The sequence below is a fragment of the Chrysochloris asiatica genome, unplaced genomic scaffold (assembly GCF_000296735.1).
Source record: "Chrysochloris asiatica unplaced genomic scaffold, ChrAsi1.0 scaffold00056, whole genome shotgun sequence".
NCBI classification, from domain to species: Eukaryota; Metazoa; Chordata; class Mammalia; order Afrosoricida; family Chrysochloridae; genus Chrysochloris; species Chrysochloris asiatica.
The window spans coordinates 664,403-691,686 of NW_006408574.1; the positions used below are offsets into that span (position 1 = coordinate 664,403).

The 27,284-nt window shown below is 49.8% G+C and overlaps 1 protein-coding gene across 1 annotated transcript in view; it reads left to right on the plus strand.

The window, feature by feature from the left end:
- The first annotated feature begins 1,130 nt into the window (after positions 1-1,130).
- PNPLA7 (patatin-like phospholipase domain containing 7) overlaps positions 1,131-27,284 on the plus strand; it is a 60,232-nt gene continuing 34,078 nt past the window's right edge. Inside the window, exons 1-16 of the mRNA XM_006863775.1 lie at positions 1,131-1,157; positions 1,264-1,345; positions 1,545-1,627; positions 2,630-2,721; positions 2,852-2,992; positions 3,100-3,259; positions 4,884-4,964; positions 13,461-13,589; positions 14,024-14,104; positions 14,689-14,797; positions 15,389-15,520; positions 21,994-22,094; positions 22,176-22,316; positions 22,653-22,730; positions 24,999-25,204; positions 26,202-26,333. Of these exons, the coding sequence (XP_006863837.1) occupies positions 1,131-1,157; positions 1,264-1,345; positions 1,545-1,627; positions 2,630-2,721; positions 2,852-2,992; positions 3,100-3,259; positions 4,884-4,964; positions 13,461-13,589; positions 14,024-14,104; positions 14,689-14,797; positions 15,389-15,520; positions 21,994-22,094; positions 22,176-22,316; positions 22,653-22,730; positions 24,999-25,204; positions 26,202-26,333 (1,775 nt within the window). The remainder of the gene's footprint in view (positions 1,158-1,263; positions 1,346-1,544; positions 1,628-2,629; positions 2,722-2,851; positions 2,993-3,099; positions 3,260-4,883; positions 4,965-13,460; positions 13,590-14,023; positions 14,105-14,688; positions 14,798-15,388; positions 15,521-21,993; positions 22,095-22,175; positions 22,317-22,652; positions 22,731-24,998; positions 25,205-26,201; positions 26,334-27,284) is intronic.

Genomic DNA, 27,284 nt, shown 5'->3' on the forward strand with positions numbered 1-27,284 from the left:
ATTTCATTGCCACGGTTATAATCCCTCCATGCATCATCAAGCAGCTGAAGGGTACACCCCTGGTCATCAGCACACAGTCCCTTCTCCCTCTCTGGGTCTAGAGTCCCCAGCTGCTCCATCTCTCCACGTCATCATCTCTGGAGAAGGGATTCTTTTATGGCTGTGTTTCTTTCCTTTGCTAACTGCTACCCACCAAAGCCAGCACCTGGCCCTAAACAGCATGGCTGTGGGACCCCAGCTGACCAGACCACTCACCCCTGCTCCTGAGCTTTTCACAGCCTTTCACTGTTGGGTGCAGCCACCCTGGTGGGTCCTGGCTGAGCAGGCCAGGCCCCGGAGCCCTCCTTGCTCACAGCCGCCATTCAACCAGTCTGGGTGCAAAACCTCCTTTGAGAATCTGTCTCCAGTGCTGTTGATCCCATGGTGGCGTTGGGGACCAGCTCTCGGAATAATGGGGTGACCGCTGTACCCTTGGCTCTCGTGTCTCCTGGAAGGACCTACAAGTGTGCCCCTATCTGTGCTTGGCTGGTCACCAGGGAGGGATTGAGTCGGAGGGGGGAGGGGGGGCCTGAACGCCAGCTGCCTGCCCACTTGTCCTTCTGTGCCTGTTACTCCCCTGAGGATGGGGTGGGACCCGACACACGACACACTTGTGCGTTGGTATTTCTGTTCTTGAGAGCCACAGGCTCAGGCTGTCCTCGGGGCTCCCTCAGGGACGGAAGCAGAGGTCCACAGGCATCTGGTCTCAAGGACCTTGGTGGAAGGTGGGCTGCTCAGAAAGTGTGTTCCAACAAGACACTTCTTTTTGGGTCTCCTCCTGACCTCCACTCTGTGCTTGTTGTTCTGATCATGCCCTCTGAGCTGCCACTGGAGGATGTTGGAGTGTGGACCTCAGGATCCCAGACAGTGGCAGGGGTGGCGAGCTGGGCATCATTGCCAGGGGAGGGGGATAGGTGTTGGGTCCTGAGAAGAGGGTACCCTAAGCAGGGGTGTGTGTGTGCTGTGTGACACTGGGCGACCACAGTGGGTGACACCACTGGCCAACGGCACCCCAGCTCCCCTGGTCTTCACCCTCTCTCTCCTCTCTGCTCCAGGGCGCCTTCTATCTGGGCTCCTGGGCACTGCAGCTCATGGAGGAGAGCTTGCAGTCGACTGTGGTAAGCATCGGAGTGCATGGACTGCTGGGGTCATGGGCCTGTGTCCTACATCACCCCCATGCCTGCCCGCCCTTCTTCCCTGATTCTTGCTGATTCTCTCGCCCAGTTCATCGGCCTCGTAATTGGGACTGTCCTGGTGCTGGTCAGTGGCGGTGTCTTCCTCCTGTATAGAAGGATGAAGCAGTCTCGTGAGTGTCTCTCAGGCTGGGGAGGGCTGACTTGTGACAGGAGATGTTCTGTCCTGGCTCAGGGTGGGACATCGGGGCATAGGGGTGGGGAAGCCAAGTCACTGGGGTCTGTGTTCTCCCATCTGAGAGGGTGTCTGGCGGGCCACCCACAGTTCTGAGTAAGGGTGTGGCTGAGATGACCGGGATCTCTTGCTCCCAGGACAGCTGCAGCCTGCCAGTCCACAGTACAGGTTCCGCAAGAGGGATAAGGTGATGTTCTATGGCCGGAAGATCATGCGGAAGGTAAATAGTCACTGTAGGCCTGGTGTTGCCAGCTGGTCCCCATGACCTACAGAATGCAGGGCTGGGGGCATGCACCACCTGCTCGTCTTAGAAGCATATGGGGTCCAGGAAACTGTCTCCATCCCACAGACTGCAGATCCTGGGGGGCTGCTCTGGGTAGGTTCTCAAGGGCCCCCACCCTGACACACCCCTCCCTTGTTTCGGAAACCTGAGATGAGTGGGTGCCGAGCTCTCATCCCTCGGGTCCTAGATCTGGAAGGCATGGAGATTGGGGATCTGTGTGAGCATCGAGGGGCCATGCTATTGGGTGGGCGTGGGCCTGTGGTGCTGGCCGCCCACACTGAGTCTCACATGCTGGAGCTGGCCTGCCCTCACCACCAAGGGTCACATGCTAGGAGCAGTTTGTATGTCGCTCTCATCTGATTGGTAATGTTTGTGGAAAACTCCGTCCCCAGTGCTCTGTGCAGCAGAAGGAAGATGAGTCTGGGCTGTGTGGGCCGGGCCGCACACTGTGTCCCCGGCATTGCCTAGAACTGGCTGCTACATGGTGACGGGGTGGGTACATGGTGACATGAGCTGTGGACACCATCAGTGATCACACACCATCAGTGATCACACCAGGAAGGGCAGGACACGCAGCCAACGTTTTCCCCTGAGTGATGCCCGTGACAGCCCTGACCCCTGACGAGCATGGCTCATCAGACAAGGGGTGGTGGGAGGACAGCTGGCCATCCCAGACACAGGACAGCTTGAGAGAGACCCCCTGCTCTGGGGGCACAGCACTTGGTGGGTGGAGTTAGCTACGGAACGAGAGGGCTGTGTAATGTGGGGGTGGGAGTTAGGGGGGCAATGGAGGGGTTTTGGGGGCCAAAGCAGCTGCAGGCTGAGGTGGGGCTCTGAGGTGTTGGTGGGACTGTGTTGGCACCTTCGTCCGCAGCAATGCGACCATTCTGTGCCTGTCTCACACGGCTAGGCTCAGCCAGCTGGTCCTCTGCCCTCTAGGTAACTACCCTTCCCAACACCCTGGTGGGGAGTGGTGCTGCACCCCGACAGCGGGTGAGGAAGAGGACCAAGGTGCTGTCTCTGGCCAGAAGGTACTAAACCTTTCCTTCCAGACTCCTGTCTGGCCTGGCTGCCCCTACATCCTCCGTGGGTGTTGTGAGGGTCCAGGGGGGCAGCCCACTCTGTCGGGGCTCCCAACTTTGGGACCTTTCTGTTTTGAAGGATCCTGCGTTTCAAGAAGGAGTACCCCACTCTGCAGCCCAAGGAGCCCCCGCCCTCCCTGTTGGAGGCAGATCTCACCGAGTTCGACGTGAAGAGCTCCCACCTGCCTTCCGAGGTCTTGTACATGCTGAAGAATGTTCGGTAAGGGGCACTCCACGGCCTCGCCTTGGCCTCGCCTTGGCCTCGCCTTGGCCTCTCCTTGGCCTGGGCGGCTGTGGGAGGTGCTCCACTGCCCTCACCCCTTGCAGGGTCCTGGGCCACTTTGAGAAGCCGCTGTTTCTGGAACTCTGCAAGCACATGGTGTTCATGCAGCTGCAGGAGGGGGAGCACATGTTCCGGCCGGGGGAGCCGGACAACAGCGTGTATGTGGTGCAGGACGGGCGGCTTGAGGTCTGCGTCCAAGACACGGTGAGATGCCAGCAGCCCCACCTCCTCGTGGGGACTTTCTAACCTGCTTTCAGCTTTGCACATTGCCTGTTGCTCCCAGGCACAACCCCGCCTCTCGTGTATGTAGCTCGGTTCGGTGGATACCACGTGGCTTTAGTTTTGTGTTTTTACCAGATACATCTTCAGTGTTGTTAGGTGGCCTGTGTAACTTCCTTGTGGTCTGCTGTAATCACTTACACCCTGCTTTCAGGTTCTGGCTTACAGATCATTTTAACTCTAAGAGAACACTAAGGTTCCAACTCATCAGAAAGCGGGTTGCTCACTTCATGCTTCTGTTATCCATCTGAACCATGGCTGCTACATGGGGACCGGGTCCATGAGCCTTCTTGGATATGTTGCTTCTCAGAGGGACTGCCTGTCATCTGTCACTTGTGTAAAGTGAATTCTCTTGAGTTCGGGGCTTTTTCTAAGGAGCCTTGGTAGTAAAGTGGGTTAAGCATCTAAAGTGAATTGTTACTCACAAGGTTGGTGGTTCACACCCACCAGCCCAGCCATGGGAGAAAGCTGAGGCTGTTTGCTCCCGTAAAGATTTATAGTATTGGTCTTTAAGTTATTAAATGGTGGGATCTATAAAATGTACATACTTTTTCTTTGTTCTGTATACATTTCTCAAATATATACTTGTACTATAATAGCCTCCCAGTTCTAGGGGAAATTTGTGCAATAATTACACTTGTCAAAAAATGAAAAAAAAAGAGATTTCTAGTATTAGAAACCCTAAGGAGCAATTCTGCTCTGTGCGATGGCATCACTGGGGGTGGGGGATTAGCTCAGTGGTAGTGTTGGCTCCCACGTGCCCCACCCTCTCCCTGGCAGGATGTCGTAGGGTCCCTAAGCCCAGGGTGTGTTTCTAGATGGACTTTGAGTCTCACATATGTGGCTCAGTTTGAGACTGGACTCGGTTGATGAGTGAACAAGTGACCCATCTAGAATGCAGAATCCGGGCAGAGAATACTGAAGGGCTGTTTCCTCACTGGTAGGCCTGAAACCCGGTCCGTCCAGAAACATTGAAGTTACCTCTCAGGGCCTTGGGATAGACGGCAGACGTCCATGTGGGACAGCTGGTGCCAAACTTGAGCACATTCAAAAAGAGCTTCCCTGGCTCAAGCTGAGGTGTGGGTTCTCTATGTATTCCCCAGTCTTTGTTCTCTTCTTGTCTCACTGAAGATTGTATAAATGCTCTCACTTACACGAAACGAGATGACAAGATGGAATTTTCCCATGAACTTCTGGACTTCCCTTTGTATTGATAATTGATGTGGTGAAACCAACTGGGTATTTTCAGTGTCACCTACATTCATCTGACACAAGGCCAGGTTGTGGGTAGAGGTGATGATCCTGGGTGGTTGGATCTTTTCACACCTGCTATTGACCCCATTTTCCTAACCTCAGATTCTCAGGGAGTCTGGCGAGATACCTCCTGCTCCTGCTTGGTGAGAGCAACTCTAGGCTGGAGGTGGCTATCTTTCAGTGGGGAAGCCCTACTTCCTAGGGCACTAGGCCAAGCCTTGGCTGACCTTGGGCTAATGGACAGACAGCTCACAGGGCAGATGGATAGATGGCCCCTTCTGTTCCCCATGCATAGGATGGCACTGAGGTGGTGGTCAAGGAGGTCCTGGCAGGAGACAGCGTCCACAGCCTCCTCAGCATCCTGGACATCATTACTGTGAGTACCACCTAGTCCTCTGGCCCCCCAGGTACTGTGACCCTGGCTGGCCTGTGTGGTGGGCCCTTTCAGTGCCATGATCAGGTTGGTCTTGGTGGGTGGGCCCCTGTTCCGGCAGCAGAAGCTAAGGGGGCGGACATAGGGTGGCTTGTGTTAACAGCCTTTTAGATGCTGAGTTTTGAACTAACTACTACCTGCACCTGGTAGCGTAGTGGTTACGAATCGGGCTGTGAACCTCAGGGTTGGTGGTTCAAAACCACCAGCCGCTCCGCAGGAGAAAGATGAGGCTTTCTGCTTCCGTAAAGATTTACAGCTTCGGAAACCCTGTGCAGGGTCACTATGAATCGGAACTGACTCAACTGCACTTAACAACAACAATGGTCGCTATACAACAATGGTCGCTATAAGGAGCTCGGGTAACATAGTGGTTACGAATCGGGCTGCGAACCTTAAGGTCAGCAGTTCAAAACTACCAGCCACTCCGCAGGAGAAAGATGAGGCTTTCTGCTCCCATAAAGATTTACAGCCTTGGAAACCCTGTACAGGGTCGCTATGGGTCGGAACCAACTTCATGGCACATAACAACAACAACAACAACTACCTGCACCTAGTATGAGACTCAGAAGGCACCCAGGTGCAGAGGTCAGCCCTGGGGCCCCTCCTGGCAGCTATGCGCTGCCCTGTGCGGGGCTGAGGGCCTGTGCTGTGGCCAGTAGGAGCTGCTTCCTCTGAGTGCCATGAAACGCCTCTGACACGTGCCTCATTCATCCTCTTGAGTGACATCACTTTTGCCTCACTAAACATTTGTGTTGTCCTTTCTACAATGTAATATTATGGAAAAAGCCAGCGCCTCTTGCTGTCCTCCCTGTCCACCGTGAGCAGCCCAGGTCCATTGCTATTTCTACAATGTAATATTATGGAAAAAGCCAGCGCCTCTTGCTGTCCTCCCTGTCCACCGTGAGCAGCCCAGGTCCATTGCTATTTCTGGCTTCAGTTCTGGAGACCCTGTGCTGAGAGTCCTGCTGTGGAAAACAAGGGCAGGGGCTGAGATGGCGCAGTCCCCACGCCCACCAGAGCCCAGTGGGGGGCGCTGTCACTCGGTGTGACACTCCGACTAAGTTGGCCCATGGATTAGAATTTCCTTGCCTTGTCTATTCTTTGTTTCCCCAGAATTTTCAGTGGCCTCATGAGGTGCAACATGGTTGTTCTTTTCTTGGAGAAATCTCTCAGATCCCGCCTTCCTCTCACCCCAGCCTGTCCTCCCAGAACTGCCTGCTATCCCTTCCCATCCTAGGTGGCTCTTTACCTCTTTCTGGACTCCTTTGTGTTTGGGGAGAGTAAATCCTCCACTGGCTTCCTGAGAATAGATACAAAAGGAATACATTGGTTAAAACCTTAGAAATCTAAAATTATCTTTATTTTACACGAGCCTAAAATGCTTTTATTAAAAAAGAAAAAGAGGCCTCAAATTAATGATCTAAACATCTATTTAAAAAAATAATAATATTCCATTGTATTTTCTGGGAAGGAGTACACAGCAGGTTTGGTTCCCATCCAACCGTTTCCCCAGGAAGGATGTTCAGTGACATTGAGGAACATTCTCATGATTTCCATTCAGGCTGCTCCATTCCTGTTAACCTAGTTTCTCTCCCCTTAAGTTGACATCTTTGTTTTAAAGCCATTGTTGACAGTTTGGTCTTATATAGGTGATTTTTAACAAGAAGCACAGTATTTATGAGTGGTATTTATTAATTTTTTAGTCAATTTGTTATGTAGCTACAAGTGGACTTCAGGGATTAGTTTTGGTCCAAGGTTTGAACACTCTCTTGGGGCAGTTGTTTCAGGGAGTCCTTCAGTCTCAAGAGTTCTGTTTGTATGTTTCCTTTTTCTCTCTTTTTAGGAATTTGAAGTTGTGGCTCACATTTTTCTCCCATGCTATCGGGGTCCACCTGTTGTGCCCCGATTAGAATGGTTGGCAGGAGCTGGGCACCATCTAGTTCTTCTAGTTTCCGGTTAGATGAGACCATGGTTGTCCTATATAATCTTTAAAATTCTGTTTTAAGAAGCTAGGAAAGTAAGAGCAAATTAAATCCAAACCAAGTGAAAAAGAAAAAGTAATAAAAAGCAGAAGTCAATGAAACTGAAAAACAATAGGGAAAATAAGTTAAACCATCTAAAAAAAGGGAAAACTCTCTAGACAGAGCAGTGGGGAAAAGAGAGAGAAGACCCAGACTGCCAACATCAATAGAATGAAAGAAGGAGCGTTTTTGTAGACCCTATAGACATAAAAACCCTAGCCGGGGAATAGCATAAACTACTTTAAGTTCCAAAATAAATAATTTTGAGGAAATGATCAAATTCCTTGCAAGACACAAATCAATGACCAAAGCTCACTCAAGAAGTAAGTTATCTGAATAGCTCTCTATCCATGAAGTGAATCAAACTGGGCCCCAAATCTCTTCTGTAAGGAAAACTGTGTCTAAATGGCTTCACTGGGGAATTCCCTCCAACTTTTAGAGAATAAATGATGCCTTTTTACACAGACTTCTAGAAAACTGAAGAGGAAGAAATACTTTCCAATTAAAAAATTTTAAATTTACTTACTTTTTGTACAGTAGAGTTTATTTTTTAGAACAGTTTTAAGTTTACAGAGCACTTTTGCAGAAGGTACAGTTTCTGGTTACACTTCACATCAGTTCTCCTGTTAGCCCAACTCAGTTTTCAGGGCAACATTACTTTAATAGAAAACAAAGATATTACACAGAAAGAAAACTCCAGACCAATAATATCTCATGAGTAGAGCTGCAAAGATCCTCAACAAAAGATTAGAAATGTAAATTTAGGGATACACAAAAAAATCTTGATCAAGTGGGTTTGTTCCTGGGGTGCAAGGTTGGCCCAACATTAGGAAATCAGTCCTTGTGATTCACTAAAGAAGAAAAATAATATGATCAGTAGATGCAGAAAATCATGTGAAAAAACTCACTATCCATGATTAAAACCAACAAACACAGCAAACTAGGAAAAGAGAGGACTTACTTAGTAATCATGTTATGAAAACCTTTATTCATAATTAAAAACTTAAAGGTACTATGCTTAATGAAAGAAGACTGACTGCATCCCCTTGAAGACTGTGAACCAGGCTGGATATGGATTTTCATCATTCCAGGTCAGCATCACACTAGGGGCCTTGCCAGGACAATCGGGAAAAGAAGAAACAGAAATCACACCGACTAAAAAGGAAAACCAGCCTGTGTCTGTCCTCGTGATTGCGGAGAAAATCAGAGAGGGTCCTGAAAGCTGCCGGCACTTAGGAGTCATTTAACAAGGGCACTAGGTCAACACGCAAAGACAGTTGCGTTCACAGAGAGTAGCACTGAAGAGCTGGAAATGAAAACTTAAAACAGGGTTTATATCAGCCCTCCCCAAACATGAAATAACCTAATCAAATGTGGGCAGGATCTCTGTCTGAAAACTATACTGATGACAGAAATTGACGAAGACCTAAATGAGAGACTTTATTTTTGGATTGGAAGATACAATACTGTTAAGATGGCAGTTCTCCCCAAATTATTTAACAAAATTGCAGTAAAAATCCTGTCAGACCTTTTCCCTAGAGATGCAAACGCTGCTTATGAAATTACACAGACTCTATCTGTGTAAGCAAAAGAGACCAGAACAGCTAAGAGGGAGTGACTCACACTGTCTGATTTCAGGACTGACTGCTGAGCCGGAACCGAGACCATGAGGTATTGGAATGTCCCGGCACACACACTGGTGGGCAGTGAAGCAGGCCAGGCAGCCCAGTGTAGACTCCCACAGAGTCAGCCGGTGTCTGACAGAGGTGCAACTGACCAGGGAAAGGTTCATCTTTTCAGCAAACGGTGCTGGGCCAATGAGTGAATGTCAGCTCACATGCACCTCACACCTTGGCTCCAAAGGGAAGAAGGTGACACTGTGAAGAGTGACTGTCGGTGAGGAAAGCTTTTGATTCCAGAATCATGATAAACCCAAACCAGACATGGGTATCAAGTTGATTCCGTGCACAGGGGTCTTAAGACAGTCTTCACGGGACAGCCTACCAAGGAGCGGCTGGTGGATTTGAGTCGCAGCCCCAGTCCCGCAAGGACGCCATAAAAGCTTCTTGTAGGTGCCATTGAGTTGGTTCTGACTAATAGCCACCTCATGTACAACGGAACAAAACATTACCCAGTCCTGTGCCAACCTTACAGTCATGGTGGAGTCCATTGCTGCTGCCACTGTGCCAATCCACCCTGCTGGGCGTCTTCCTCTGAGCCTCCACTTTACCAAGCACGATGCCTTGTTCCTGACAGATATAGTCTCGCTCTCCTGGCCTCTAAGCAGCATTCTAGCTGCACCTTTCCCAAGACATTTATTTGTTCTTCTGGCAGTCCATAGTTCTTTTAATATTCTCCAGCACCATAATTTAAAGGAATCTATTCTTCTACAGACTTCCTTACTCGTTTTCCAACCTTCACATGCATATAAGGTTATTGAAAATCCTAAGGCTTGGATCAAGAGCACCTTAATCCTCAAATTACATCTTTGCTCTAGAACCCTTTAAAGAGGTCTTGTGCAGATTTGCCGAATGCCTTAGGTCATTTGAGTTCTTTACTGCTGCTTCCATGAGTGCTGATTGTGGATCCAAGTAAAATGAAGTCTTGGACAACTTCAGTCTTTTCTCCATTTATCATGGTGTGATTTATTGGTCCAATGGTGAGAATTTTTGTTTTCTTTATATTGAGGTGCAATCCATACTGAAGCCTGTGGTCTTTGATCTTCATCAGTAAGTGTTTTAAGCCCTCATCTCTTTCAGCAGGCGAGGTTGTATCATCTGCATATTGCAGGTTGTTAATGAGTCTTCTTCCAAGCCTCATGCTACCTGCTTTTTCATAGAATCCAGTTTCTTGGATTCTTTGCTCAGCATCCAGATTGAAGGAGTATGGTGAAAGGATACAACCCTGGTGCACAATTTAGCTAATTTTTAACTTTTCAGTGTCCCCTTGTTTTGTTTGAGTGACTGTCTCTTGGTCTATGTACAAGTTCCTCATGAGCACAGTTAGGTGTTCTGGAATACTCATTCTTTATAATTTTGTCCATTACTATTGATGATCCACACAGTCAAAAACCTTTCATGATCAATAAAGCACAGGTAAACATCTTTCTGATATTCTCTGCTTTCAACCAAGAGCCATCTGATGTCAGCAATGCTATCTCTTGTTCCACATCCTTGTCTAAATCGGGCTGGAGCCTCTGGTAGTTCCCTGTCAATGTTGCAGCCGTTTTTAAATTCTGTTTATCAAAATTTGAATTGCATTTTATGTTAATTGTAAGATGATTTCCAGGAGTGCTGTGGCTCCATATGATAAGCACTAGACTGCCAATCACAAGGTCCATGACTCAAGCCTGTGAGCCGCTCCTGGGAAACCCTACACAGCTGAGCTGGAACGGACTCAATGTCACTTAACAACAAAGATAATTTCTGCATTCCGTTGGGTCACCGCTCATTGGAATGGGTCTCTTCCAATCAGTTGGCCAGGTAGCTGTCTTGCGATTTCTTGGCATCGATGTGTGTGTCCCCAGTGCTGCATAAGCTTATTGGAAGATTTCAGTTTGTAGTTCATGAATTCCCTGAGTCTGGTTCTTTGCTAATGCCTTCTGTGCACTTTGGGTTTCTTCCCTCAGTACTATTGGCTCTTGGTCATATGTTAGCTCTTGAAATGGTTGAGCATTTCCATTTCTCTTTGGTCCAGTGACTGAATATTTCTCCCGTCTTCTTTTGATGCTTTCTGTATCATTCAATATTTCGCCCATAGAATCCTTTAGTATGGCAAGTTGAGGCCTGAATTTTACCTTCAGTTCTTTCAGCTTGAGAAATGCTGAGCATGTTCTTCCCTTTTGGTTTTCTAATTCTCGGTTTTTGCACATTTCATTATAATACTTGACTTTGTCTTCTTGAGCTGCCTTTTAAGTTTTTCTGTTCAGCTCTTTTACTTCCTTATTTTTCCCTTTTGCTTTAGCATCTCTACACTGGAGAGCAACTTTCAGAGACTCTTCTGACACCCAATTTGTTCTTTTCCTTCTTTCTTGTCTTCTTTTTTTTGCTCTCTTCCTGTATGTCATCCCACAACTTTTCTGGTCTTTGGTCATTAGTGTTTACTACATCAAATCTGTTCTTGAGACGACCTCTAAATTCAGGTGGGATATTTCAAGGTCATATTTTGGCTCTTGTGGACTTGTTTTAATTTTCTTCAACTTCAGCCTGAACTTGCATGTAAGCAATTGATGGTCTGTTCCTCAGTCCGCCCCTTGCCTTCTTTTGGCTGTGACCTGGAGTTTTTCCACTATATCATTCCACAGGTGGAACACAGTTTGATGTCTTTGTAGCCCATCTGGTGAGGTCCATGTGTATAATTGTCTAAAAAAGGTATTTGCAATAAGTAAGTCATTGGTCTTGTAAAATTCTATCATTTGATCTCCAGCATCATTTCCATTACTAAGATCATATTTTCCAACTACTGATCCTTCCTATTTCCAATATTTGCATTCCAATTTTCAAATAATTATCAATACAATCTTGATTGCATAGTTGATCAATTTCAGACTGAAAAAGTTGGCAGAATTCTTCAATTTCATCATCACTGGCTTTAAGAGTTGGTATATAAGTTTAAATAATAGTGGTATTAACTGGTCTTCCTTGTAGGTGTATGGGTAATAGTCTATCACAGGCAGCATTGAATTTCAACATCGATATTGAAATATTATTATTTTTATGATGAATATGACTCCATTCTTCTTCAATTTGTCATTTACAGCATAGTACACCATGTGTTGTTTGATGCACAATGGCCAATCCCAGTCCCTTCCAGCTCACTAATGCCTAGGATATTGATCTTTATGCATTCCAGTTCATTTTTGACAACTTCCAATTATCCTTGGTTCATGCTTTATACATTCCATGTTCTGATTGTTAATGGATGTTCGCAGCGGTCTCTTCTCATTTTGTAATGTGCCCCATCAGCAGATGAAGGTCCCGAAAGCTTTACTTCATTCTCATCTACTCCACTTTGAGGAGGCAGCTCTTCCCCGGTCCTATTTTGAATACCTTCCTGTAGAGCCCTATAGCTGATGGTACTCTGGTGCTCTTCATCATGTTTCTATAGTCAATATTCTGCTGCTGACAGTGGTCTGCTGCTACTCATAAGGGTTTTGTTTTTTTTAAAGTTTTATTGTGAATTGAGTGATAGTTGACATGAGAGAACATTGTTTTTCACACTCATCGTTTCATTGCAATGATTACAATCCCTCCATGCATCATCGTTCAGCAGTATTTGCTTCTATTCCCTTTGTTTTTTGGTGTTTTGCTGTACATAAAAACACTCAGGAATGTATAATCATTTAAACAACCAAAGGGCACACTTTGCAAGCCGGCCTCCGGCGCCCAGCACACCGCCTTTCTCTTTCCACGAGTCTAGAGTCCTCAGCTGCTCCCTCTCTCCATATCCCCATCTCTGCCTCCATCTCTGGTGTCGCTGCTTCTCTGGATAGGGTCCCATATTCCGCTTGTGCTCTTCTCCCTTGATGGTTACTCGTAAGGTTTTGATTGGCTAAACATTCAGAAGTAGCCTGCTTCTCCTTTCTAGTCTGTCTTAGTCTGGAAGATCAGCTGAAACCTGCCCATCATCGGTGGAAGGCATAGCTTCCAGATTCATAGCAACACACTAGCCACCACAGTAAAACAAACAGGTGAATGGTGGCCTTAAAGCCGCGGTAAATGAAAAAAAAAAAAAAAAAAGGATAATTTGAACACATCCTAAGTTAAAAAATTATCTGCAAAGACATTTTAAGAGGATGAATAGTTAAGTCATAGACCTTGTGGGATATTTACCCAGCAGGTGTCTGACAAAGGACTGGAACCGGAGTGCATGAAGAAGAACTCTCAAAACTCAGTAGTACTCGTAAAACCAACAACTCAGTAAAAATAGACAGAAGACCGTAGTCGATACTTCGTGCTCATTATTGAAAGGATTGTTGTTGTTATGAGGTGCCCTCGACTCAGTTCCGACCCTTCGTAAGTTTGAACTGCCGACCTTGCCGTTCGAATGGCTTTGCAGTCTGGTGTATTAACTTACAGTGCCACCCCAGGACTCTGTTGAAGGGATACTTCACTGTAAAAACCTTTTTTTTTTTTTTTTTGGCACCAGTTAGTTCCTAAGAGATGGGGACAGCAGATCTCTGAGCGCTTGGGGCACTGCCCCTGGGGGTCTGGTGGGGCATGGCAGCCGGTCCCCTTTGCTCCCCTGCATTCCTCCTGGTTCTGCCCACCTGCGGTCACTTGGGCGTGGGGTCCTTGTGTTTTGGAGCCAGGTGCGGGGCTGGGGCACCATTTAGAACAACGGGAAGGGTAGTATCTCCAGGCAGCAGAGAGAGGGCATGGGAGGGTGCGGGGGTGACTTAACGAGACTCTTACCACAGGGCCATCCCGCCCCATATAAGACAGTCTCAGCCCGGGCAGCTGCCCCCTCCACCATCCTCCGACTGCCGGCTGAGGCTCTACAGGGCGTGTTTGAGAAGTACCCCGAGACCCTTGTGCGGGTGGTACAGGTAGGCGCTCCTGCTCATCTTCACTGACTTCTGGGTGGTCTCGGGCTTTATGCCATTCGAATGTCACCTCCACTGGTGGGCTGCTGAGCTGGAACCAGCCTCTTGGGGGGGGGGGGGGAGGCGACCGGAAGAGTGAGGCTCTTTTCACCTCTAACTACAATTTTCAGTAAGAATTCACGTTCCTAACCTCTAAGCATTGTCCAGAGCTCCATTCCCCCAAAGAAGGGAGTATTTTTCATGAAGGTTTTCATTTGTGTGGCTTTACAATCATGGAGCACTTGCCTGATGTGCTGAGTGTGCCCCAAGCTAGAGCCCATCAGCCATGGGGAGGCGGGGGCCATTGGGTGGGTGAAGTCTCTGCAGCCTACACTGAGGGGCACACTGGGTCTGAGTTTGGAGCTGGCTGGCCGCGTGACCCTGTCCGCCTCTTGCAGATCATCATGGTGCGGCTGCAGCGAGTAACCTTCATGGCCCTACACAACTATCTGGGCCTGACCACAGAGCTCTTCAACCCCGTAAGTGCTTCTGGCCCTCCCAACCGGGCCATCCCTGGGCCCAGGTGCCAGGCACTGACTCCTCCCACAGCGAAGTTTTGGGGAAGGCGAAACGCATGCTCAGATGCGACAGTTCATCCCTCCAGTGGCCACCTGTCCCACTGGACAGCCCACCCCGTCCCTGTCCCACATCCAGATGGCTTCTCCTGCCCTCTTCCAGGCATCTGGTGCCAACGTCCCGTGAGCTGGCACCAACCTTTCCAACTGTGCGTGGTGCTGTGGTCCACTTGGGCAGGGGTCCGAGCCACCTCTCCCAGACACTATCCTGTCCTTTAGTCAGCCTCCGGTCCTGCCAGCAGAGCCACTGTGAGATGGATAAAGGGCAGCCTCTAGGAGCCGTGTCTTCAGGCTCCCTCAGTGGCTGTGGCCCCCCATGGACAGTGTCTGCAGGGGTTCCCTCTGTGGCTGTGGCCCCCCCATGAACAGTGTCTGCAAGGGTTCCCTCAGTGGCTGTGGCCCCCCCATGGACAGTGTTTCGTCCAGCTCCTGTAAGGGCTTCCCTGGGCCTTAAGCCAGGGCCTGCTGACCCTCCTCTCACCTCCCAGGAGAGCCAGGCCATTCCCCTCGTGTCTGTGGCCAGTGTGGCCAAGCGGCAGGTGTCCGGAAGCCCAGACGAGCAGCCCGAGAAGCCTCCTCGAGAAGCCTTCAACCCAGGTATGTGCTCGTGGTCAGTGACCTCTGCCCCCGCGGGCCCTGAGTGGTAGGGACCCAAGGCTGAGCGAGATGAAGGAGGCGGCCTGGGTCCAGTCCTGACGTGAGGCTGTGTCCTGGAACTCGCTCTCGGAACTCCCGGAATGTGAGGCATGCAGGGGCGCACCTCCTGCAGATGAGTGGGTCAGGACCCAGGGTGAGCTGGACAGGACCTGCTCCGTGGGAGACAGTGTCTGTCCTCAAGGTGTGGAAAGGGCCAGGGCCTTCTTGAAGGTCCATTTCACCGCAGCCAAACCTTGGTTGGAGCGGGGCTCAGCTCTGAGGAAGGGAGACGGAACTCTAGCATGTTGTAAGGCTGGCATCCGCAAGGTGGACCCAGAGTGGGCGGGGCCACTGCTGGGCAGGGCCACGTGATGGGTGGGATTGCCTCTGCTGGCAGGTGGACAGCAGTGCTGGTGGATGTCATGGGCCTTGCATTGGGGATTGGATGTCATGGGCCTGGCATTGGGGATATGGGGAGGGGCCACTCTCCATATCCCCAGAACTGCGCCGCCATGCTGGGACTGCCCCACTCACCCTGGGGTCCTCCCACAGATGGAGGGAGTGTCCGTGCGGTGGGATCTGGCCTGCTTAGGAGGAGCCTGTCTGTCCCGCTGCCTTCGGCCTCTGAAGAGCTCGAGGTCTCAGCTCAGGACAAGCTCCAGAAGGCCCCTGTGGCCCCAGCAGGTACAGCCCCGCCTCCTGTGGTCTGTCTAGGACCTCTGGACTCACTCGGCAGCCCATGGAAGCCATCCTGGGGCTGTGCGTTTTGTAGATGGACAGGAATTCAAGGCCGGAGAGCTGGGCCTCCATGTGGGTCTGGATCCTCTGCGATATCCTTGCTCCTGAATCCCCCCGCCCCCCCCACTGCCCAGAACCCCAGCGCTGGTGCTACAGCGAGCCCCCTCCTCTCTGTCCCCACCTCCTGGGCCAGGCCACTAGTGCACCGCTACACCAGCCAGGACCTGGGTTCCATCTCTCAGAACTCTGCCTCCTTTATGGGACCGCTGTCCCCTGGCTGCTCTGTCCTGTAGAAGGCTCTTGTTCTTGTCTTTCTGAGGTCACTGGCCTCTGCCTGAAAGAACTGCATCTTCCTGGCCTTTGCCTGTTTTTCTCTTACTCTGGACAGAGCTAGGATGCCAGTTTTTGTCAAGAATAGTTTCTGCTTCCAGGATTCAGCTCTAATTGATGGTCCCTTAAGATTGATATTTGGGGCCTTACTCCCAGGTCTTAAGTCTTCCTTTGAGCTCCTCAGTTTCCCCTTCCGCAGTAACTCATCTGCCCTTCCCTCTTATATGTGTGAGATACAAGGGCCCACTTTTCTTACTTGAGGTGATATAGGACGTTGTTTCCTGCTCACACAGATATGTGCCTGCTCTAAACCACCTTGTTCAATATGGGGACCACCAACCACCTCTGCCTACTTACACTGATGGCTTAATTACAATTAAGGGAAGAGTCTGCTCCTTGTCACCCCAGCCATACAAGTGGTGGCTACAACAGGACACACAGGCCTCGAGTACTTCCTGCCCCTGTGTCTATCTGTCTTCCCGTACCCGTGTCTGTCTGTCTTCCCACCCCCATGTCTGTCTGTCTTCCCGCCCCCATGTCTGTCTGTCTTCTTGCCCCCGTGTCTGTCTGTCTTCCTGTACCCGTGTCTGTCTGTCTTCCCGTACCCGTGTCTGTCTGTCTTCCTGTACCCGTGTCTGTCTGTCTTCCCACCCCAGTGTCTGTACCAGTGTCTGTCTGTCTTCCTGTACCCATGTCTATCTGTCTTCCTGTACCCATGTCTGTCTGTACTTCCCACCCCCGTGTCTGTCTGTCTTCCCACCCCCGTGTCTGTCTGTCTTCCCACCCCTGTGTCTGTCTGTCTTCCCACCCTCTGGCTGTCTGTGCACCTTGATGTGGTGTTTTTACGATGTATGGACAGGACCAGATGCACTTTTTCTCCATGGTTACCCAGTCAGCCTGCTGTACTTAACAAAAACATGTTGAGTGAGCTTTCTTAAATGAAAGATGTTTGAACGGTATATGACTGAAAATCCTGACAATCCCCATGTAATAAGAATTTTAAGGTAACTGATCTAATTAACAGTAATGACAACATCTTGACTATACAATATCTCCATGCAGACAAAATGTTTATTATTGTCTAAATGCTGAAGCCATCTCGTCTGTCAGCATGTTGTACATGTGTGGCATGCAGTGGGTACTTTAAATACCAGGGAGTCACCGATGGTGGACAGATTTCAGCTGATCTTCCAGATGAAGACCGACTAAGAAGGAGAGACGGACCACTTCTGAGTGTTTAGTTACTGAAAGCCTCATGACTAGCAGTGGGACATTGTCAGCCCCAGAATATTGAATACTGAAACATGATGAAGAGCACCACAGTGTAGTCAGATATAGTGTCGGAAGATGAGCCCCTCAGGTTAGAAGGCACTCAAAATGCCACTGGGGAAGAGCTGCCTCCTCAAAGTAGAGTTGACCGTGATGTCACGAATGGAGTAAAGCCCTCGGGACCTTCATTTGCTGATGGGGCACAAGTCACAATGAGGAGCAACAGCTGCATATGTCTGTTAATAATCACAACATGGAATGTGCGAAGTATGAATGTAGGAAAATTGGAAGTTGTCACAAATGAAATGGAACACATAATGATCAATATCCTAGACATTGGTGAGCTGAAATGGACTGGGATTGTCCATTTTGAATCTGACAGTCACATGGTGTGCCTGTGATGGGAATGACAAATTGAAGAGGAATGGAGCCACATTCATCATCTAAAACAATATTTCAATATTTATGTTGAAATATAATGCTGTCTGCGATAGGATAATATCCACATGCCTACAAGGAAGGTCCATTAATACCACTATTATTTAAATTTATATACCAACTCCTAAAACCAGTGATGATGAAATTGGAGAATTCTACCAACTTCTTTAGTCTGAAATTGACCAAACATGCAATCAAGATTTATTGGAAATTATTGGTGATTGGAATGCAAAGGTTGAAAACAAAGAGGAAGGATCAATAGTTGCAAAATATGGCCTTGATGATAGAAATGATGCAGGAGAGCAAACAATAGAATTTTACAAGATTGGTGAATTCTTCACTGCAAAGACCTGTTTTAAACAACATAAAATGGGATACACAGAAATCAAAATGGCAATATCTGTGGAAGGACGTGGTGGAAAAGCTCCTGGTCATCAGCCAAAACAAGGCATGGGACAGACCATAAACTGCTCAAATGCAAGTTCAGGCTGAAGCTGACGAAAATTAAAATAAGTCCATGAGAGCCAAAGTATGACCTTGAACATATCCCACCTGACTTTAGAGATCATCTGAAGAACAGATTTGATGGTGAGGTAAGAGAGCTGAACAGAAAATTTCAAAGGGCAGGTCAAGAAGACAAATCAACTATTACAATGAAATGTTCAAACACTAGGAGTTCGAAATCCCAAAAGGAAGAATACACTCAGCATTCCTCAAGCTGAAAGAAGTGAAGAAAAAATTCAAGCCTCAACTTGCAATATTGAAGGATTCTATGGGCAAAGTACTGAATAACACAGAAAACATCAAAAGAAAGGAATACACAAGGTCATTATTCTAAAAGCAGTCATTTCACGAGGTAGCCGAGAATCAAGAGTCAGTGATACTAAAGGCATTGGCAAAGAACAGGGCTCTGGAAATTGATGGAGTGCAAATTGAAATCTTTCATTCAATAAATCCTTGAATAAACTGAAGCACTCACTCATCTGTGCCAAGAAATCTGGAAAACCTGGCTAACTTGACTGGAAGAGATTCATAATTGTTCGTTTTCGAAACAGAGGTGGTCCAATGTAATGTGGAAATCATTGTACAGTATCATTGATATCACATGCAAGTAAAATTTTGCTAAAGATAATTTAAAAATGGCTGCAATAGTACAATCACAGGAGCTGCCAGAGATTCAAGCTGGATTCAGAAGAAGATACGGAAGGAGGGATAGTGCTGACGTCAGACGGAGCTCAGCTGAAAGAGAATATCAGGAAGATGTTGTTTACTTGTGCTTTATTGATTATGCAAAGGCCAAGCTATGGATAACATTGTGCAGAGTGAATATTCTGGAACAGATAACTGTGCTTATGAAGACCTGAACATACACCAAGAGGCAGTTGTTCAAACAGAACAAGGGAACACAGAATGGTTTAAAATCAGGCAAGGTGTGCACCAGGGTTGTAGTCTTTCACCATACTTATTCAGTCTGTATGCTGAGCAAATCCACTGAGAAGCTAGATTATGTGAAGCAGAACATGGCATCATGATTGGAAGAAGACTCATTAACAGCTAGTAATATGCAGATGATACAACCTTGCTTGCTGAAAGGAAGGAGGACTTAAAACGCTTAATGCTGGGCTAGCCTTGGGCAGAGAAACATGCGCAATTACCTGGCAGGGCCTTGGATGGGTGCGGTTGTGCTCTGTGTCTAGGGCCTTGTACTGTCTCTGCGTGCTGCATAAGGAAGGACCAGGAGTGTGCTCTGTGACGTGAGCATGGCCGTCAGCTGTCTGCACATCTTTTCTAGCTGTTGTTAGGGTGCCTACAAAGATGCTGGACCTCCCTCCTGCGGATGCTGACTTCCCTGCGGGCTCTTTCGCCCCAGCCTAGGCCCTCTTCTTCGTGCTTTAGGATTTCTGCACCATTTGCATCACATCTATGCCATCACTGTGGGCCTGACCATGTTGAGCTTCTGAACTGAAGGCAGACTGACCTCATCTGTTCTGCTCTGATCCATGAACCTTGCCGTAGAGGTTCCTGTCTGGGTACCTAGAAAGCCCTACAATCTGCCCCTGCCATGCCTCCACACAAGACAGTGGACCAATAGGACACTCTCCACCCTCCACTCTAGTGCCCTTAGCCCTGTCCTCAGCGCCACTTTCCAAAGTTCCGTCATTACCCAGGGAGAAAAAAATCTGAGCAATAAAATTTCTTAAATAATAATCACAATTAAAAAAACACAAAAAACAAAAAACTTACTGGTGAAGATCCAAGAGCACAGCCTTCAGTATGGATTGCACCTCAATGCTAAGAAAACAAATCCTCACCACAGGATCCGTAAATAACATCAAGATAAATGGAGAAAAAAATGAAGTTGTCAAAGACTTCATTTTGCTTGAGTCCACACTTAGCACTCACCGAAGCAGCAGTCAAGAAATCAAATGACATACTGCATTGGGCAAATCTGCTGCACAAGACATCTTTGAAGTGTTCAAGAGCAAAGATGTCAGTTGGAAGACTAAGGTGTGTCTGACCCAAGCTATGGTATATTCGATAACCTCATATGCATGTGAACATTGGACAGTGAATAAGGTAGACCCTAGAAGAATTGATGCATTTGAATTACGGTGTTGGAGGAGAAATTAAAAGTACCATGGACTGCCAGAAGAACAAAAACTGAAATCTTGATCTTAGGTTGTCTCTTGAAATGGTTGGACATCTCACAGTTTAGGAGACCAGAAGTGAAAATTCAAAGGACTGCTTCGAGGGGAAGATTTTGTTTCTCCATCAGCTCTGGAGGACAGGCCTTGTCTCTCTCTTCAGCATCTGCTTCTTGATCCCTGGGAGATCATGTGCATTGGCATCGCTCCCCATCTAGTCTGGTTTTGCTTGCTTGTTTAAGGCAGACCCCTAACGAATCCCGTTTCATTAAGATAACAAAGACAACCCATTTCCAGAGGATGGTCTGACACTGGTTTTCTGTTTGCTTAAAATTGGTTTAAAGCATCCTGTGCAGAGTCTTTAGGGAGCCCTGGTGATACAGCGGGTTAAGCATTGGGCTGCTAATCACAGGGTTGGTGGTTCAAACCCAGCAGCCACCCCACAGGAGAAAGATGGGCTAGTCTGCTCCTGTAAAGACTGACAATCTCAGTATCTCTGTTGGACACTCTAGTCTGTCCTGTAGGATTTGCTAGGAGGTGAACTTGACTGGTCTGAATGTTTTCATGGTGTATTGTACTGAAGTGTGGTGTGTAATCAGTTGCCCCCTTTTCTTAGGTGTCTAGTGCTGCTCTTGCAGAAATACGCCTGGTGCCTTTAACAGAGATTTAGTTTGTCACAATTCAGGGTTCCAGCCCCAGGGGAAGGCTGTCTCTCTCTGTTGGCTCTGGGGGTAGATCCTCATCTCTTCCCAGCATCAGTGGGTCTAGCGTTCCTTGGAGAGTTCCATGTATCTTCCTCTGTGTCTAGGCGCTCTCAGCACAGGGACCCTGTCTAAAGGACGTGTTCCATTCTCGGCTCGGCTCCGTGGTACTGAAGCCCTTCTTCATGCGCTTGCTCGCTTCATCTCTGTAATATCTCAGAAGAGGCTGACTCAAGAGGCGGCCTAATCCTATAGATTGTATTCTCTCATTACCGTTGGTGTTAAGGTTCTGATTCATAGTGACCCTGTGTAGGGTTTTTGAGGAGCAGCTAGTGGGTTTGAACCACTGACCCTGTGGTTTGCAGTCTGGCGCTTATTCTCCGGCGCCATACCAGGAGTCCTCATTAACGTCTAGTTCTGCCTCATGAGCATTGTAGAAGTGAGGGGTTATAGCACACAGGATAATGACATCAGATTACGGGGTGGGGGCGGGGGGAGCACTGCAGGGCACCAGGGAGTATCACATAACTAAACTGACGCATACTTTCGGCGGATACACAGTTTAATCCATAACAGCCCTGATGCCGCTGGACATAGACATCTGCCACAGAGCCACCACCCGGCCGAGAGCTAACCCTGTTCTGTGCCTGCAGGCCAGCCCCGGCGTTTCAGATGGAGCCGCACGAGTGGTCAGCGACACCTTTGCAGACAGGTGTATGCACTAGGTAGCTGGCAGCAGAGCGAGGCTGCCCCACTGCCCACTGTCTAGTCTGTTCTGGAACTCCCTGCTGAGAACAGTTTATGCTTGGCATCTCCCTCGGTGCCATGTCGGACACCCACCTGCATGCTCAGGGGCTCTTCCTGATGTAGATCGCGTGCTGCACAGAGCAGCCGGGAACTGGGTGTCTGAGTAATACATTCAGAAGAGGCAGTAGCTCGGAGCCTGGGTCAGGGCTGGGGAGCTGACTCCAAAGCTCCCACCTTCCTCTGCGTGTCTCAGACCTACCAGACACCTGAGTACCCTCTCCTCTCCTAGGTCGAAGTGGGGGACCCCACTCAGACCTACAGGCAGCCTGTGATCGAGCCCAGGCCTCCTATCATGCCGACGAGCACACAGAGAGCTATGTAGCTGTGAAGGTGGGTCCCACCGCCCTCTCCTTCGGGGTCCAGCTCTTGGCAGGGGCTCGCTTTCCAACACCGCGTCTTTTATTTTCCAAGAAAAGTGTGATAGTGTCCGAGACCCCTTCGGCAGTCTTCCATTACTCCCCGAGCTCCTCTGACGAGGCTGTGGCCAGCAGGAAGACAGATGCCATCTTCAGGGCTGCCAAGCAGGACCTGCTCACACTGATGAAGCTGGATGTGAGTGGGGACCTTCTCATTGTATTGCTTTCCTGTCTCCTGTACCCCTCGATGCCCAGCTTTGGGGACTTGGGGACCTTGTGTTTTGTGGGCAGGAGTGCCTTGCTTGGCCTTGTCCCTCTGTCTTCTCCTTGGGCAGAGGCTCCTAAGCATTGTGCATTGAGACTTGCCATTGCTCATTTCTGCCTAGTGCTTCCGGCTCCTCATGAAGACGATGTTCTGGCACGCCCACGTGCCTTGAGGCCCCATCTCCGTCTGTTAGTCTGGACACCACCAGGGTGCCTCATGCACTGCCTGCGGCTCCCGGACACTGACCTCATACTTCTGTTTCCTCAGGATCCCTCCCTGTTGGACGGCCGGGTAACGCTTCTCCACGTACCGGCGGGCACGGTGGTGTCCAGGCAGGGGGACCAGGTGAGTCTGCGGCTGGGTACAGATGAAAACCACTGTGTGGTTCTTAAGTAAAGTTCACTGACCCTGTGAGCCCTCTGCTGGCCGAAAGGCCGGCCACAGCCTCTTCTACTGGGACCACAAGGTCACTGTTGCTCCAATCAGAAGGTTCTCTGCCCAGAGTCACACTGGCTCCACCCTCAACTCTGCTGAGCTGGCCCCTCCACCAGAGAGGGAAGTGGGCAGGGCAGCGGGGCAGTGGTCATCAGCCAGAACCTGTTTCACCTCAGGGGGATAATGCAAATCCAGAACTGGTTCCCACCAGGTGGCGCTCAGACAGCCTTCCACCACCAAGCTTCCCACCAACTCTGACCCCAGACTTCCACCGCCCACGGCACTTTCCCTCTCGGCTTGGCGTGGTTATTCAGTGACCACAGGGGACTCACAGAGCAGGCTTACAGTTCAGTGCTTTAACTAACTGTAGTTGGGTCCGGAGGCTTGGATGCAGTCTGGAAGGCTTCTCCAAAGAGACTGCTGCTGGCATCTGGTTGTGTGAGTGCTCAAGAGGCAGAAGGCAGAGGGCAGAGGGCGGGCCAGGCCCACTCCCCCTTTGGCCATCTCCCTTTGACACTGTCGTCCTGGTCCACTGCATGGCTCCCTCTGCCTCCCTTGGTCCCTCCAACCCTGGGAGCATTCTGAGAACATTTTATTCAAGGCAATAACCAGGACTCCGGTAAAATAGTGGGGATCTGCTGGTGCTGCCTGGATTATGCTGGTCTAGCAGCTGGGACACCCCCAGCCCCCCCCCCCGTGTGGTTGTTTACAACTTACTTACCTTCCTGACCCCAGCAGCCCCCAGTTTGTTCAGTGTCTCTAGGCTGTGGTCACTTCAAGAACGTGATAGGAACGGAATCATTCATGTGGAATTGACTTTTTCCAGTCAGCATAATTTTTGGGAGGCAGCCCAGGTTTTAAAGGGCAAAAATATGTGGATATTTCAAATATTCAAAAATTACCAAGCATTTCCCCCGTTGTAGAGTGGTCAGAATAACGTAGAGATACAGCAACCAATCTTGACAACAATGTAAAGAAGCAGGAAGCACAGTTTTACTTTCTTAAAAAGTAAGTTTGATGTCACCAGACAACTCAGCATTCCTCTTTGGGAAGCTACTGGAGAGAAATGAAAGTGTGTCCTCGTGAAGACATGAGGGGCAATGAGTTCACGTGCTGGAGCACCCTCTCTGTGTAGCTGAGGGCTCAAAGTGCCCAGAGGAGGCCGATGAGCAGACAGGAACAGAGTGGCCCCGGCAGGCGTGAGAGTCATGGGGATGCTCTGAGTCTAGATTGGAGGTGCATGCAGGACTACTAAGCCCGTCCATAACTATACACATTGTCCCCTAAACTGTCCCCTTTTGCGGTAGAACTAGACCTCCACTGAGCTAGCAGGCAAAGAGCAGGGAGGGAGTGTAGTCAGCTTCCAGCCTTCCGGCTGCTCTGGGTGCTCCCGGGTAATTCTGGTTGTTCCTGGGTAATCCTGAGGCTGCTCTTAAAACACTCCAGGGTGTCCCAGACTGCCCCACCGTGCTTGTAATCCAGAGTCGTCGTCACAGATGGGCGGGGGGCGGATGGGTGGGAGGTCAGCTGGGCGTCCTGCCGTAGGGTCCTTTGAAAGGTTCATTCTCGCATCCTTTTGGTGTGAGTTGAAGTCCTGAGGTGTGGTTCCGATGGAGCCTCGAGTGACACGTTCGCAGGAGATCTGAGGCCCACCCCAAGGACTTGCAAACCCCATGCATGGACCCTGCCTGGGTTCAGCTCACTTGGGGGATCATAGCCGGGGTGCTGAGGACCAGTGTTCTGCCAGTAGGAGGGGACACAGGAGGTGACCTGGGGGAGCTCGTGGTGTGGGCATGTGTGCTGGGCATGTGGAGTGGCAGTAAGAGGTCAGCTGGGGGTGAGGGTCCTCCCTGTCCGTGCTGCTGGCCAGAGCCATGGAGGCACTCCTGAGACTGGAGGAGCGGGACTGAGCAGGCTCTCCCTGAGGGATTGAGATGGTACCACCGCTGCACGAGAGCCGCGTGGTGATGCTTGGGCTCTGCTGCAGACGGTCCCGCAGGGCCCACATGGCCGGGCGGTCACATGGATGGACCGTGCAGGCGTAGACAGGCTGACGGCCAGGAGGTCACGCGGATGGACTGCACAGGCGCAGACAGGCTGACGGCCAGGAGGTCACGTGGATGGGCCACGCAGGCGTAGACAGGCTGACAGCCAGGCGGGCCTCTCTTGCTTTCTCAGGACGTCACCATTCTCTTTGTGGTGTCCGGGCTGCTGCACGTGTACCAGCGCAAGATCGACAGTGAGGAGGACACGTGTCTGTTCATCACGCACCCCGGGGAGATGGTGGGCCAGCTGGCCGTGCTCACGGGCGAGCCCCTTATCTTCACCATCAAAGCCAACAGGGACTGCTGTTTCCTCTCCATCTCCAAGGCTGATTTCTACGAGTGAGCCCCTCGGGCGCCCCGCCGCCATTCAGAGACCAAGGGCAATGCAGGCGGGGGTGGGGGTGGGGAGCGGTGCACATGGTGGGTGTGTGCATTTACACACACGTGTTAGCATGTGTGTTCGCTTGCATGCTGTTGTGGTATGCGTCGTGTGCATATGAGGATGTGTGCGTGTTAGTGTGAGCACGTACGTGGTGGTGTGTGTGAGCGTGGGCGGCAAGGCGCTTTGGTGGACCAGGTAGTTGGCGCTGTGGCCTGACTTTGGCCTTAAGCTCGGACCTGGTTTATTCTCTGGCTCGACCCGAGGTCCCCGCAGTCCTGGGGAGTCATCACAACATGGCTCCTGTGCTCGATCCCCCGACCTGCCTCTCCTGATACCCTCTCCTCAGCCCAGGCTCCTCCCTGGGGGTGTCTGACATTCAGATCGCCTGGGGCCTCCAGGTCCTGTCATCAGGACCCCAGCCCGGCCTCAGAGCCGCTCTAGCTCAGTCTCCGTCCAAGCCCATCTCACCGTGGCCCTCAGCCTGGGCTTGTCATTACAGTGCCACTAGGAAGGCGTGGCATGTGGCTCAGGCATGCTTCTTCCCAGGGCCCTCTGCTCCTATTGGTGGGCTCGCAGTCAGTCCTCCGGCCCCTCCCTCCGCCTGCCCTCTGCCCTTCACCTCACTGTAGTGTCGGCCTCTCCATGTGGTGTGTATGTTTCTGGAGCACACATGAGCGAACCAGGGGGCTGGGGCACCTAGCTGTACTAGGGAGTATTTGTAGGCGGTCTGCTGAGGGAGGAGGGGACCCTGGAGTCTGGGCCAGCAGCTGGGCACATGTAGCGGACAGTGTGGTGCTGTGGTCCAGTTTCCATGTCACCTGCTGTATGAATGGGGCACCTGGGCTCAGAAGTGTCCAGACATGCAGGCCACTGGCATGCACCCTTGACATGAGGAAGTGGTGGGTGGGGCATGCAGGGTTGGCCTAGAATGACGCTCCCTGGCCGCCCTGGCAGGATCATGCGAAAGCAGCCGACCGTTGTCCTGGGAGTCGCGCACACTGTTGTGAAGCGCATGTCCTCCTTCGTGAGGCAGATTGATTTTGCACTGGACTGGATGGAGGTGGAGGCTGGACGTGCTATCTACAGGTGAGGCTTGCCTCTGGGCTGTCTTCCAGGTGGGGCTGACCTGGGCTGTCTTTTGGTGCATTCTGGTCTCATCACATAGCCTAAAAATTGGCAAGAACTTGAGCTTTGTTTCTGTCCCCTTAATCTGTCCAGGCTGTGTGCCAGCTGCCCTGGGTCCTTCCTTTCCCACTCACCTGGGGTGTGAGCACAGAAGGCCAAGACCCCAGAGCCAGGTGTGCTCTGGGCCATTCGGTTCTTAGTGTTGTGCAGTAACAGAAACGCCACATGTGGGTGATTTTAAGGAACAGAAGTTGATTTTCTCACAGGAGGCTAGATGTTTGTACATAGGGTGCTGGCTTCCAGGGAAGGTTTTCTCTGTAGAGACGATTTCAAGAATAGAGTCGATATATTGAGCACTGATAAACGAATACCAGGCCAACTGTAGGATGACATCAAAGACGATACACATGAAGTAAAAAGGTCTTTAAAGACAGGAAAGAAAGAAAGATCAAAATGGATGTTAGCGGAGACTCTGAAGCCTGCTCTTGAACATAGATTGCTAAAACAAATGGACAAAATAATGAAATTAAAGTGCTGAACAGAGGATTTCAAAGGATGGTTCAAGAAGACAAGGTAACCTAGTATAATGAAATATGCAAGACTTGGAGTAAGGAAAAAAAAAAAAGAAATTCAATTACAATATAGAAGAAATAAATGGACAAAATATTAAATGATACAGGAAGCATCAAAAGAAGATGGAAAGAATACATAAAGTCTCTGTACCCAAAACATTAATCAACACTCTGCCATTTCAGAAAGTAGCCAAGGCCCCATGGTACTGAAGGAGGAAGTTCAGTCTGTACTGAAAGCGTTGGCAAAACCCAAGTTTCCAGCCATAGAGAGAATGACAGCTGACAGCCAGCCATGAGTACAATGTTGCAGGTGCTCACCCAACTCTGCCACACATTTTGG